The sequence below is a fragment of the Dromiciops gliroides genome, chromosome 2, assembly GCF_019393635.1.
Source record: "Dromiciops gliroides isolate mDroGli1 chromosome 2, mDroGli1.pri, whole genome shotgun sequence".
Taxonomy (NCBI): domain Eukaryota; kingdom Metazoa; phylum Chordata; class Mammalia; order Microbiotheria; family Microbiotheriidae; genus Dromiciops; species Dromiciops gliroides.
Window position 1 is genome coordinate 166327209 of NC_057862.1, and position 14399 is coordinate 166341607.

Below are 14399 nucleotides of genomic sequence, written 5' to 3' on the forward strand. Positions count from 1 at the left end.
GGAATTAAAAAGGACAGAGGAAGTCTTATTTGGTAGCAGATTCAATTTTGTTGGCAAGGATCAGTAGTGATATTTAGAGGAGTATTATTAAGTAATCCTAGAAACACAGGCTGGAGTCAGGTTGTGAATGATCTTTAAATACCAAAGTGAAATGTTAATATTTTATCCTAGCGCAGTAGGAAACCACTGCAGCTCCTTAGGTAAAGGAGTTAAATGGTTAGATTTGTACTCTAGGAAGTTTATTTTAGCAACTTTTCAGAGCATGTATAGGAAAAGGGTGAGACTGGAAACTGATTGAAATCCCATTAGGAGGCCATTGCAATAGTCCAGGCAAGAGGTGTTGAGGACCTAAACTAATGTGGGGGCGATGTGAGAAATGAGAAGGGAATCATTCGAGAGATGTTACAGAGGGAGAAACAACAAGATTTAGTAGCGATTAGAAGGCAACTAGAAGGATGGTGGTATTCTTAACAGAAATAGGAAAGTTTGAAAGAAGAATGGATTGGGGAAGAAGATAACAAGTTTTGTTTTGGGCATGTTAAGTTTAAGATGTTACAAGGATAACTAATTCACTTGTCAGTTGATTATGTGGAACTAGAGCTTGGGAAAGAGACTAGGTGGGACTAGATCTTGGAGTCACCTGTCTTGAGAAGATAATGACATCTTTTTTTTAAGAAAGTACAAAAATTATACTTCAGTTTGCACTTGGATTTCATAAGTTCCCTCTCAGAAGGTGGATTGTATTAGAAAATATAATTAGACCTCTGAGAGCTAATGAAGTCACCCTGTGAGAGAGGGTAGAGAAAAAGAAGGCCCAGGCGAGCCTTAGGATACACCCCCATTTAGGGGACGTGATGCCAAAGATGAGTCAGAAAGGTGGATTCATAAGAAGTAATTACACATATAGAAGGAGGACCAGGAACAAGTAGGGTTGTAGAGAGATGAGGCCTGAGAAGTGGCCACTGGATTTAGAAAATGGGAGATAGTTGGAAATTTTTGAGAGAGCAGTTTCAGTTGAGGATAGCCATTCAGTTCAATTATACACTGGGTGTACTTAGGCGTGTTCTGACAGCCTAAGGGTATCACATTTTAGGAAGGGCATTGAAGACCTGGAACAACTCCTAGGAGGTTGACCACAATAGTAATGTGATTAGAAACCATACCATAGTCTGGAGAAGACAAGAAAATCACCCTCTAATGTTTGAAGATATGTTTTGGGGAAGGAAGAAATTATAATGGTCCTGCTTGGTTCCAGAGGGCAGAATAAGGACATTGCAAAGAGGCAGATTTCAGATTTATACAAGAAAAAATGCCCGACCAATTAGAATTGTCCAAAAATGTGTGTGTTTAAAGAGTAAAACACACACAGAAAAAGAGATATGGGGGAGGAGAGACAGACAGACAGACAGACAGACAAAGGGACAGACTGACAGAGAGAAAACAAATGAGAGAGAGAGAAAGAGAATGAGAATGAACATGCTGCCATACTGTATTTCCCTGGGTTGAATTGGGAAGACTCTAGGAATATTCTTGTGAGTGAAAAGGAACATTAAAAGAGTCTAATCCTTGATTTTGTGAAAGTTGGTTGAATGTGTTCCCAGCAAAGGATCTGACCTGGTAGGAAGAGAAACCTTTCTCTCTTATCTTTTTACAACTTGTCTTTTTATTTACAAAGTATCATAATTAAGTCTTATCTCATTCTTTTGGTTTAGTACAATAGGGTTTGGATACCTGATGCTGAAGAAGTTTGGAAATCGGCTGAAATAGCAAAGGACTATAAAGTTGGAGATAAAGTTCTTCATATCCTACTAGAAGATGGATCTGTAAGTATCCCTTGTGTATCTTTCACCATGGACAGAGAAAAAAGTGAGGGGATGAGGGTGGAGGAAGGGAATCAGGAACCAGACATTGTGAATGACCCTTAGAAATGTTCAGGAGCAAGGAAAGGTGAGGGTACAGGTCTGTGGGCACCAATACTACTATCAAAAACAAAGCAAGGGCGGCAGCTAGGTGGCGCAGTGGATAAAGCACTGGTCTTGGATTCAGGAGGACCTGAGTTCAAATCCAGCCTCAGACACTTGACACTTAACTAGCAAGTCAACCCTCATTGCCCTGCAAAAAAAAAAAAAAGCCAAATGATATCCCTTGAAAACTATTATCAGTTACATTCAAACTACTTCTGGGTAGTCTCATGAACATTATTTGTCCTTTACTCCTCTGACTGAAATGATAAAGTATCCAGTATGCCAAAGGCTATGAGTAATGGGATCATAGTTATAGCAGATTATCCTTATTTTCTCCATTAGTCAGTTCTTGGACATTCAAAGCTGTTTGGAGGACATTATGAGAATGAATATATACTCTGGTTAAATGGATATCATATTGTCCGCCCTTAGCTGATAGATTGGGTAATAAGAAACTTTGAGGGATCTATCAGGAGAAATCAAAGGAGAAGAAAAGAGACTGGGCAGGGGGAGGATAAATACTGCAATAGGAAAAGTAGCAATGTAGGACAGAGAAATGGAGATAGGAAATAAGAATAAAATAAATGAGAAGAAAAAAGAGAGGAAAAGAGAATGAGTGGAACTAAGAAGGTATTTAAATGTGGAAAAAACTGAGAATCTGAATGATGAGGGGTGGGGGGAAAAGGTAGAAATGATGCAAAACAGATGCCAAATTTGAGACTAATCAGGCAAATGCCAGTTGTGTGCCTCCTTATGGAAAGTGAGGCCCATATCTCAGGGGCATTGTGGATGTTTCAAGCAAATACAATGGCCTTTAACTCTAGTAGTCGTTATTCAAGGTATAGTAAATATGATGCTTAAATAAGGTCATCTGTAGCAGTGAAAAGCCTATCCAAATCTTTCTGCATCCTTTATTTCTAAAATTTCTAAGGATTATTGCATTTTGTTCAGAGTTATAAAGAAAAGTATTCATCTCCTCACCCACAATAAATAAAATTTATTCCTTGATAATCCCTCCAGTTGTGTCAGCATGATTTATGACTCTATCTCCACAGTAATGAATTATTGTATTAACTGCATACTCCTCTCTCCCTTGTACCTATTAAGTCCCATTCTAAAATAAGGAAAATTGAATAAACATCCATGATATAGATCTTGGTCTATCCACATCATCACCAAAGGTTGAAAGGGCCTTAATCATATTCCAGAATGTCTTTAACTAAAGAGACAAAATAAGGTGGATTTTAGAAACTAATGCAAGGAAGGATTTCCCCCTATATCTCCTTCTCCTCTGCCCTTTCATCTTCCCCTTTACTCCATAGCACCATGATTGGATGGGATAGGTTGGGAATCTCATTATTTGTTGTAATTCTGTCCATGGGAGTATAGTCATGAAAAATGAATGGCTTGTGATAATGTCTTCAGTTAAAGAAAATAACAAAAAAAAAAACCAGTTTTATAGCTTGAGACTTGCCCCTTTATCTTTCACTTCTCTAATCTCCCCAGAAACATGGGTTTGAGGAAGAGTATTGATGGTACCACCACTTAGGTTACCACAAGCTGCTGCTCCCTGTAGCTGGAGAGAGAAGTTCCACCACCTACTTTTCTCTGTGTGTTTTCTATCAATAGCCTTTTTTTGTGAGGGAATTGGAGTTAAGTGACTTGCCCAGGGTCACACAGCTAGTAAGTGTCAATTGTCTGAGGCTGGATTTGAACTCTGGTACTCCTGAATCCAGGGCCAGTGCTCTATCCACTGTACCACCTAGCTGCCCCTCAATAGCCTTTTCTATAGTGGTTTTTTAAATTATTATTATTTTTTTTTGCAGGGCTATGGGGGTTAAGTGACTTGCCCAGGATGACACAGCTAGTAAGTGTCAAGTGTCTGAGGCCAGATTTGAACTCAGGTACTCCAGAATCCAGGGCCAGTGCTCTATCCACTGCGCCACCTACCTGCCCCTCAATAGCCTTTTCTATAGTGGTTTTTTAAATTATTATTATTTTTTTTTGCAGGGCTATGGGGGTTAAGTGACTTGCCCAGGATGACACAGCTAGTAAGTGTCAAGTGTCTGAGGCCAGATTTGAACTCAGGTACTCCAGAATCCAGGGCCAGTGCTTTATCCACTGCGCCACCTACCTGCCCCTCAATAGCCTTTTAAAAAAACTGGAACTCTAGAAGAAAATTCTGTCCCCCAGGAATGATCCCACAATAGCTTCCTCTCTTCTTACCTAGGGAAAAAGACAACTCTCAGGATCTCCAGTGACTTAGGGGCCCCCAAACAAGACTGACAATCCAAGCTTTCCCAGAACTATTACACATTCATTCACTCGATGAACTTTTTTATGAGGCCCTACTATGCACTTTGCCATTTCGAATTGTGAGGTCATCTTTCCTTGGTTTAGAAGAACTAAGCAGCTACTATAGCCCTATGTAACCACTGCAGAGTCTTTCAACCTCTTGGCAGGTAGATGGTTTCCTGGCACTGTTCACTACTGAAATAGCCCAGGGATGGTGAGAAGAAGGCAGATAAGAAGTGGGAAAAGAAGCATCTGGGAGTACTTCCCTTCCTCCTCAGCCAATGGCAAGCAGCCAAGCTGCTTCTTTCATTTAACCTTTGGTCTGTGTTGTGTAGAACAAAGCCCACTTTGTGTGAAAAGTGTTCGTGCACCTTCAGCTGTGAAGCTTAACTAATATTCATAAAACCTCTTAGGTCCTTCCACCAGGGATGGTGGCTGCTATTTCAAAGTGTGTGTGTGTGTGTGTGTGTGTGTGTAAGAGGTGGGTGATTATGTTGGGAGGAGGAAGGTATAGGAAAAGAGATAATTTTCTCAGAATTTCTCTGAAGGGGATGGAAAATATGTTGGGGAAAGGGGAGGGGGAGAGGAAAAAGATAAACATGGTAGCGTTGGGAGACAGCCAAGTCTTACATAGATAGCTCTAATAGAGGAGCTGGAAGCTAATATTACAATTCACTTCCCAGGTGTTTGGAGCCTTTTTAATTTCAATGTGCATGAAGAAATGCCTTGAAAAAAGCACCCATGAGGTGCTCTGTCAAAACACATATTAAAAACATAGTCCTTCTATCCAGCTACATGCATCCTCTTTTCCCAAGGTCAGGTTAGCACTTACCATGGGCTCTTTAGATTAAGTTTACTCCTTACTGCCCCCTGATTAGGCTATAAAGCAGGAATTAAGTAATTTTGAAATATTTTATCTTATTTCGACTTCTGCCTTTGGTTTTATATTCATTTATATATTCTTCTATATTCATTTTTTGTTTTTTGGGGGGGGTTGTGAGGCAATTGGGGTTAAGTGACTTGCCCAGGGTCACACAGCTAGTAAGTGCCTAGTGTCTGGGGCCACATTTGAACTCGGGTCCTCCTGAATCCAGGGCCATTGCTCTATCCACTGAACCACCTAGCTGCCCCTATTCATTTTTAATATATCTCTCCATTACCCCTCCCTTGAAAGACATTTCATAACAAAGATTTTAAAAATACAAAAGGGGGAAACACCTTATCAAAACTAACCAACACCATGACTGTGTCTGACAGGTATGTGCAATATTCTCCACCCATAGTGTAGGGGTTAGGGCTTAAACTTTGTCTTTCCTACTACCTAGCTTGATGCTCCATACATGGTAAGGGTTTAACAAATATTTGTTAAATGAATGAAAGAAAATTATATATGTGTATGTATATGCATATATGTATGTTTATATTTACACATATACATATATATGCTCAAAGTCAGTTTTGCTATACATCAACATGTATGTGTTCTTAAAAAGCATCTGTTATGTAAAATGCACTTAAAAACCACCTATATGAGAAATATAGGATTTAGGACATAACTGTCAAAAATTTTGTCAACGATACATAAAAAGAGATAGGAGCCTAGTGAAAAATATTATCACAGTTTTATACATGTTGATGATAAATACTCTAATAGTGGCGATGTCCAAGATCTCAGGCTGCTTGGTTGTGGGGGAGGGGTGGATAGAGATCATAGGTGCAGACCTGCCTTCCTCTGCTCCCAGCTCTTGCTATATTAGAAGGTATATGATAAATATGATATTTTACCTCAAGAAAGACCTGATTTTTTTTATAGAATCATGTGTTAAAAGGGTTGCCACTTGTGAGTGATTGTGACATAGTATGGTTTTCTGCCTTCTCCATATTTCTCAAGGATGAAGTTAAGCATGAGCAAACATGATATTCATGACCTTCAAGTTATACTCAAATTGTTCCCTAATATATCTTGTTAGGAGCAGCTAGATAGAATAGTGGATAGAGTGCCAGATCTGGAGTTGGGAAGATTCATTATCCTGAGTTCAAATCTGGCCTCAGATACTTACTAGCTGTGTGACCTTGGGCAAGTCACTTAACCCTGTTTGCCTCAGTTTCTTCATCTGCAAAATGAGCTGGAGAAGAAAATGGCAAATTACTCCAGTATCTCTGCCAAGAAAATCCCAAATGGGGTCATAAAGAGTTGAATATGACTGAAATGAATGAACAATAACAATATCACATTGGAACAAATTTGTTGTCTGTATCTGGGTATTGAATATTGAATATGTGCTAGTTTTTTCTATTATTCCCTACTCCAGTTTACCAGACTTGAAGTGATACTCAATATTGAAATACTACTAGACTTTACAGAACACAAATAGTATGAATTTTTTTTTAAATGTTAAGGACATGTTGGTCAATCAACCAACAATTAGTGGTTGTTGGTTTTATATGCCTATACCACCAGGCATGGTGGTACATACCTATGATCTTTTTATTTTTTTCGGGAAAGGTTGAAATGGTGAGTTACTTGAGCTCTGGAGTTCTGGAATGATGGAGTGATAAGCTAATTGGATATCCATATTAAAGTCAGGAAATGGGATCAGATCAAAACAACTCTGCTGACCAGTAGTGGGGGTCTGTGAGTAGTCACTGCACTTCTAGCCTGAGAAAGATAGAAAGAGCCTATCTAAAGCAAACAAAAAATGTAACAGGCACCGTTGTAAGTGTATATTGTTGTTGGATCATTTTCAGTCATGTCCAACTCTTCATGACTCCATTTGGAGTTTTCTTAGCAAAGATACTGGAGTGATTTGCCATTTCCTTCTCCAGCTCATTTGACAGATGAGGAAACTGAGTCAAAAAGGGTTAAGTGACTTGACCCAAGTGTGTAGGGAGATACAAAGAATAGAGAACCCCACATAAGTGGTAAATCTCTGCCTTCTAGAAGCTTAGTCAGCATCATTTCATGCACTGGGGCATAGTTAAAGAATTATTGAGAAAACAACCAACTTGGTGTGATTTTTCTGAGCAAAAACATCAAGCCTAACCATGATCTGAAAAGGCCAAGTCCCAAAGAGGAATAAACCAAGAAGATTCTTTAGGCGCAAAGCATTTCATAGTCTTTATATATATGCAGTATTGTCCCTTAGTGCTCTCGTCTCTTCAGACTCATAATCAAGAATAGCATCTGACCCTGAAGGATAATGGTTCAAACAATTACTCCAGAACCTTGTCATTTAAATCCTTTTGCCTTTATTGTTAGGAACAGGATTATTCTGTTGATCCAGAAACCCTTCCACCATTACGAAATCCTGATATACTTGTAGGAGAGAATGACCTCACAGCACTTAGTTATCTTCATGAACCTGCTGTCCTCCACAATCTCAAAATACGTTTTGCTGAATCCAAACTTATTTATACCTACAGTGGTAAGTAGAAAGATATTTGTAAATAAATTATATAAATGTAAATTTTAAATAGTCATTGCTGATAATAACATGATTTTAATATCATTTTATTTTTATTATCTTTTGTTTTTACCTTACCTTAATTTACTGATATATTTCTTCCCACTCTCTGACACAGAAAGATATCCTTCGTGACAAAGCATATAAGAGGAAGGGAAGGGGTGAAGAAATTTAGCAAAATAAAGCAACACATAAACCAAGTTTGATAGCATTGTCACTGTCAAACAAGTGGCCCTCATCCCTGCAAAGAGTAGAGGGAGGGAGGTTCATTTTCTTCCCTCTTTTCCAGGGCCAATATTTTTTCTTTTTTTAAAAAAAAATTTTCCAGGGCCAATTCTGATCACTATAATTATACAGGGCCCAGTTTCATTTTTTCATCCTTTTCATTGCCATTGTTGCAATCAAGCCAAACAAATTCCATATTTGTTGTTCTTGAGTTGTTTCAGTTGTGCTGACTCTTCATGACCCAATTTTAGGGTTTTCTTGGCAAAGATACTAGTGTAGTTTGATGTTTCCTTCTCCAGCTAATTTTACAGATAAGGAAACTGAGGCAAACAGAGTAGCCCACAGTCACAGAGCTAGTAATATCTGAGGCTGGACTTGAACTCAGGAAGATGAGTCTTCCCGACTTCAGATCCAGCACTCTATCCACTGTGCTATCTAGGTGCCCAAATCCCATATTGGTTATGTCGAGAAATATGTATCTTATTCATACATGACCTCTCTGTAAGGTAGTGGTTAGCAACCTTTATCATTGTTCCTCTGGAATCACGATTGATTGTTCCACTGATTAGATTTCTCATATCTTTCAAAATTATTAATTTCATTTCAAAATTACAGCTAGGGTCTTTGGGTTTAGCAAACACTACACTAATAGGTTTGTTTGCTTTGGTATGTAGTATACTTAACCTGTTACACTCATCTTCCACTCTTTTTCAACCCATAATCACAAAAAGTGATTATGACTTTGTAGGACAGTTTGGTAAATGTGCCTGTGTTTGCCTCCAAAATTCCAAGGCCTTTGGGATTGGCCTGAGTTCCAGGTGTGCAGCCCTCAGTGCTTCAAACACCTGGTACATTAAAGATTCCAGCATCATGCCAGTTTCCCCATTAGATTGAAAGAGGGCAAGACCTATTTTCAGCTTTTTCTGTATTTCTAATGCTAAGCATAACACCTGGCATATATAATCACTTGCTAAATGTTTGTTGATTTCACCTGGAATGATACATCAATCCCATGTCCCCAAATCCTATGTCACTGTATTCCCCTTATTTTTTTCTGAATCTCTTATATACATCTTGAATTTCTTTCTTCAGGAATTATTTTGGTTGCCATGAACCCTTACAAAGAGCTGCCAATCTATGGAAATGCTATCATCCATGCTTATAGCGGGCAGAACATGGGAGATATGGATCCACATATATTTGCTGTAGCAGAAGAAGCGTATAAACAAATGGCCAGGTATCTTTTCAGCTTTGCATTTACCATAACTTGTCCTGACTCTCTCTGTGCTATTCACAAGTTTCACAGAGAAATTCTGTATTGGCCTGTCAAAAGAGCAAGCCTGAAAATTTTTAGAATGCCAAGCCGCATGGTGGCATTTCTAAGGCATCCTAGGGTGTTGAACATACTATCAGAATGCCCTAGTCCAACCATAAAATTATGATCTGCTTTGGAACAAGCTGTTTATTTAGTCTAGTACTATTCCCACCACACCACATTGTCTCTGTACCAGCCCAGGTGCAGAGGACATTCTGGGATTCATAACCAAACCAGAGCCTCTCTAGTTATTCACCAACACAGCCCTGTCTCAGAAACCTTGGGAAAGCCCTGACCAAAAGGAAATAAAAGTAGCTCTAGGGCTTAGATTTTGTTCATATCAAGAAAGATAAATGGGTGTCTTGTTAAAAGCTGGCTGGTACTGACCAAGCTTCCTGGCTTTTCGTAGGTACCTTTCCTTTTGTAAGTGACTTAGCTCTTCTAAAAAAATTGAGGAGGTAGTTTTGTTCCACATGAATATGTGTATTTCATTTATTCACAAATACAAAAAACCCCACCAAACCAAAAACCATAGTAATAGACTATGTCTAGTTAGAGTGTTATATGGTGATTTTCCATTGGCTAGATGTTTAAGAGGAATCTTTTTTTCATAGCTACGAGGGTCCAGGAATAGAGCAACACTGGATTTGGATAAAGAATAAAGGAGACTTGAGTTTTTCTTTATATTTTAAAACATTTATTTTTAATTTAGGAACATTGAACATCTGTCTCCTCCATACAGAAATTAATGGGAAAATAAAATAATTCCATGTCACATTGCCAGTGGATATAGGACTGGGATTTGCTAACAAACATGCAAGAGTATGATGATGATAACAACAACAATAATAATTTTGTTGCTGTTGTTCAGTCATGTTTGACTTTTTGTGACCCCATTTGGCATTTTCTTGGCAGAGTTACTGGAGTAATTTGCCATTTCCTTCTCCAGTTCATTTTACAGATGAAGAAACTGAGGCAAACAGAGTTAAGTGACTCACTTGGCCAAATTTGGACTTAGATCTTCTAGGTCAAAGCTTTTAAAGCTGTGGGTAACTGAATGTGGGGGTTGTGAAAAATTTGGCAGTAAATGTTTGATTTGTATGTCTACTTTATATACTCAGGGCTGTGTAAAAATTTCTCGGGCAAAAAGAAAGGGGTCATGAATGGAAAAAGTTTAAGAAACCCTTGTTCTAGGTGGCATAGTAAATAGAGCACTGGACCTGAAGTTAGGTAGACTCATCTTCCTGAGTTCAAATCTGGCCTCAGACACTTACTAGCTGTGACCCTGGGCAAGTCACGTAACCTTGGTTTTTTGTTTTTGATTTTTTTAGGATTTTTTGTGGGGCAATGAGGGTTAAGTGACTTGTCCAGGGTCACACAGCTTGTACATGTCAATTGTCTGAGGTCGGATTTGAACTCAGGTCTTCCTGAATCCAGGGCTGGTGCTTTATCCACTGCACCACCTAGCTTTCCCCACTTAACCTTGTTCATATCAGTGTCTTCATATGTAAAATGAGCTGGAGAAGGACATGGTAAACCACTCTAATATCTCTGCCAAGAAAACCCCAAATGGGCTCACAAAAAGTTGGACACAACTGAAATGACCGAACAGCAACAAAAATATTTTTAAAAATATTTTGTTGATACTGTTTATTGTATTGCTCTTTCTTTCTTTCTTTCTTTCTTTCTTTCTTTCTTTCTTTCTTTCTTTCTTTCTTTCTTTCTTTCAACATTGTTATCACTACCCACCAACTCCTTCCCTTGTAACAAATCATTCTAGTCAAGGAAAACAGATTCACATATTGGCTGGGCCATCAACAGTAATGGAGAAGTTTACAAGAAAGGAGCATTTGGGGGGTAGATGTCATTTTTGGACACATTGAGTCTAAGATGTCTATGAGAGAACTAATTCAAGATCTCCAATAGGCAGTTGGAAATGCAGGACGAGGTCAGAAGAGAGATTTGGGTTATATAAATAAATCTGAGAATTATCTGCATAGAGAGGGCAGTTTAATCCTTGGGAGCTGATGAGATCACCAAGTGAAATAGTATAGAGGGAGGACAATCTATGAGGCAAAGCACCCAAGGACAGCCTTAGTAAGGCTCCAGTGTGGGCTTCTAATGGCCTGAAAGATTTGATTAGCTTTCCCAAGCAGCTTGTAAATATTCCAGGAACGATGTTGTTACCCAGCAACCATGTCTGAAAACAGGTTTCTCCAAAGTAATACTGTTCTTTCATCATTTTGCCCTAGAAACAACAAGAATCAGTCGATAATTGTGAGTGGAGAGTCAGGAGCTGGAAAGACAGTGTCAGCCCGTTATGCTATGAGATACTTTGCTACAGTCAGCAAATCGAGTAGTAATGCCCATGTGGAAGATAAAGTGCTAGCTTCTAATCCCATAACTGAGGTAAGCAGGTTTGGGTGCAGGGAAGAAGTTGGTTCATTGTGGATGAGATTGATGGCAATCCCAATCTTATCCCAACCTGGACAATCAGTGGGCTAGCAGATGCTTCTGTGACCCCTCTATCCATACTGTTACAGTAATCACCGTCCTCATTGACAATTCCCCATTGCCTCAGGGAACTTCAATATTCAACCTCCCCACACCCTTCAAATTCTGGGAATCTTAAGAATCAGAGATATGAAAAATAGACACAGATCCTCCTCTTTTTTTTTTTTTTTTTTTTTTAGTGAGGCAGTTGGGGTTAAGTGACTTGCCCAGGGTCACACAGCTAGTAAGTGTTAAGTGTCTGAGGCCAGATTTGAACTCAGGTACTCCTGACTCCAGGGCCGGTGCTCTATCCACTGCGCCACCTAGCTGCCCCACAGATCCTCCTCTTGAAAATGAAAAAGTACAGGCAACCTCTCAATTACTGTCATAACAATGATGTTAATTTAGAAGTCAAAGCATATCTCTGAAAATTGGGAAGATTCTTCCATCTACCTTGATTTACCCAATTTAAAATGATTAAATTCAGGATGTAATACAGAATATGGGATAATTCTGCTCATTCTCTGATGACAGAAAGGAAAAAAAGACCAGAAATTCAGTATCAATATTTTACAAATGAAAAATGTCAGGGATTTGGTTCTTAACTAGAGCTGAGGTTGGGAATGTCATCAATGAAACCTAAACAAAATAAGTTTGCATTGTAGTTCAGTATGAACCCAAGTTCTAACATCTTTAGATTTGAGAGTGTGAGGTGGTACAGTGGAGAGAGCACTGGACGTGGAGTCAGAAAGACCTGAGTTCAAATTTTACTTCAAATACTAGCTAGGTAACCATGAGCAAGACAATAATCCTGTGCTGCCTTGGTTTCCCTGTCTGTAAAAATGAGGGTTATAATATCACCTATCTCCCAGGGTTGTTGTGAGGATTAAATGAGATAATAATTGAAAAGCACTTAGCCCAGTGCTTGGCATAGAATAAGTGCTATCTAAATGTTGGCTGTCATTTTTTTAAAGTCAGAAAGATGAGTACATGTCCAGCCTTGTGTATAGGCTAAAGAGGGAGATGGCTAGGTGATGTCATTTGAAGAGCTTAGGGCAAACTTCCCTATCATCTTCCATGCACATACCCACCACACTGTTTGAAATTTTCACCACTAGTAAAAGATTTTCACTTTTGAAAAATTCCTGATTCAGATGCAAATATTAGTGAGGGTTGAAAGGGGGATGGCAGGTCCTCAAGCTGATAGATGCTGATATAATTGGAACAAAGGCCTAGTAGGAATAGGAGATGGGTTAGTTCTCAAGTACCATGAGGTAAAGAAGAGCAAGCTCCAGACACTTGAAGGTAGAAGATCTGGATTCGAATTCAGATTCTAAGATTTAGCGTTTGTTTGAGCCCACCCCACCCCCATGAGTTTTTTCACTTATCTATGTCCTGGCCTCCTCGTATAAAATTTGAGAATATTAATCACACTCACAACCATACAGGGTCGTGATCTGAGGACCAGATGAAGATGCTTTGCAAGCTATACCTTATAATCCACAAAATGTTATACACACACACACACACATGTTGTATGAACAAGGCTAAATAACAATTGTATTCAATAAATAATTTTGTTAATAATAAAACAGATATCACATGGTAGTACACAATGTATTTCTAAATGATTGTCACAGACAGTCTTATAGGAGTTCAGAAGAAGGAAAGATGCTTCAGGCTGAGTGGTCAATGAGAACTCAAAAGATGAGATTTGGATAGGGCAAGGGGAAGGGAAGGGACATTCTGCATTGGGAGTACAGAGGCAGAAAAACTTGGGGCACTTGAGCAATGTGGCTTAGCCTACTGGCTACTGTATAAGTTTTATGTAAGGGAACAGATGATATGAAACAAGTTTGAGTGGAAAGTTGGGGCCAGGTCCCAAAAGACTTTGAATGCCAGTCTAAGGAACTCACCTTTATTCTGTAGGCAAGGGGAAATGCTCATCACCCATAGTTTCTGCAGTCAGAATCCCCTTTTTTTGATAGGCATCATTCCTTTGGCCAGGGTCTGTGTTTTACCAAGAACCATACTAATGATTTTCTTACAAATTTTTTGTTATCTCAAAACTGCCTTTTGTAGGCTGTTGGAAATGCCAAGACCACCCGAAATGATAACAGCAGTCGGTTTGGAAAATATACAGAAATCAGCTTTGATAAAAGGAATCAAATTATAGGAGCCAACATGAGAACTTATCTTTTGGAGAAATCCAGAGTTGTCTTTCAAGTAAGGAAAAGAACTTCCATTAACCCTCATTCTTTTTTTTCTTTTTTTTTGGGGGGGGCGGGGCAATGACGGAGGGTTAAGCAACTTTCCCAAGGTCACACAGCTAGTAAGTGTCAAGTGTCTGAGGCTGGATTTGAACTCAGGTCCTCCTGAATCCAGATCCAGTGCTTTATCCACTGTACCACCTAGCTGCCCCAACCCTCATTCTTTTCAACTGTTCATATTTACTTAATGATTAGGGGAAGACTTGCATCATTCACTAGTAGACAGAATACAGTTTTGCAACTTTTTATCTGTACTTACAGAGTTTTTAAAATTGTCCACATGAGATAGTTGGCAAGTGGGTGAAATGTCAATGGATATAGACTCTTAAAATGTTATTACTTCTTAGCTTCATTATTTGTACAGTCTTATATA

General features: G+C 38.9%; 1 protein-coding gene across 1 annotated transcript in view; it reads left to right on the forward strand.

The window, feature by feature from the left end:
• Positions 1–14399, forward strand: part of MYO5C (myosin VC) — a 139451-nt gene that overhangs the window by 22611 nt on the left and 102441 nt on the right. Inside the window, exons 2-6 of the mRNA XM_043981982.1 lie at positions 1713–1823; positions 7519–7684; positions 9041–9185; positions 11516–11672; positions 13839–13982. Of these exons, the coding sequence (XP_043837917.1) occupies positions 1713–1823; positions 7519–7684; positions 9041–9185; positions 11516–11672; positions 13839–13982 (723 nt within the window). The remainder of the gene's footprint in view (positions 1–1712; positions 1824–7518; positions 7685–9040; positions 9186–11515; positions 11673–13838; positions 13983–14399) is intronic.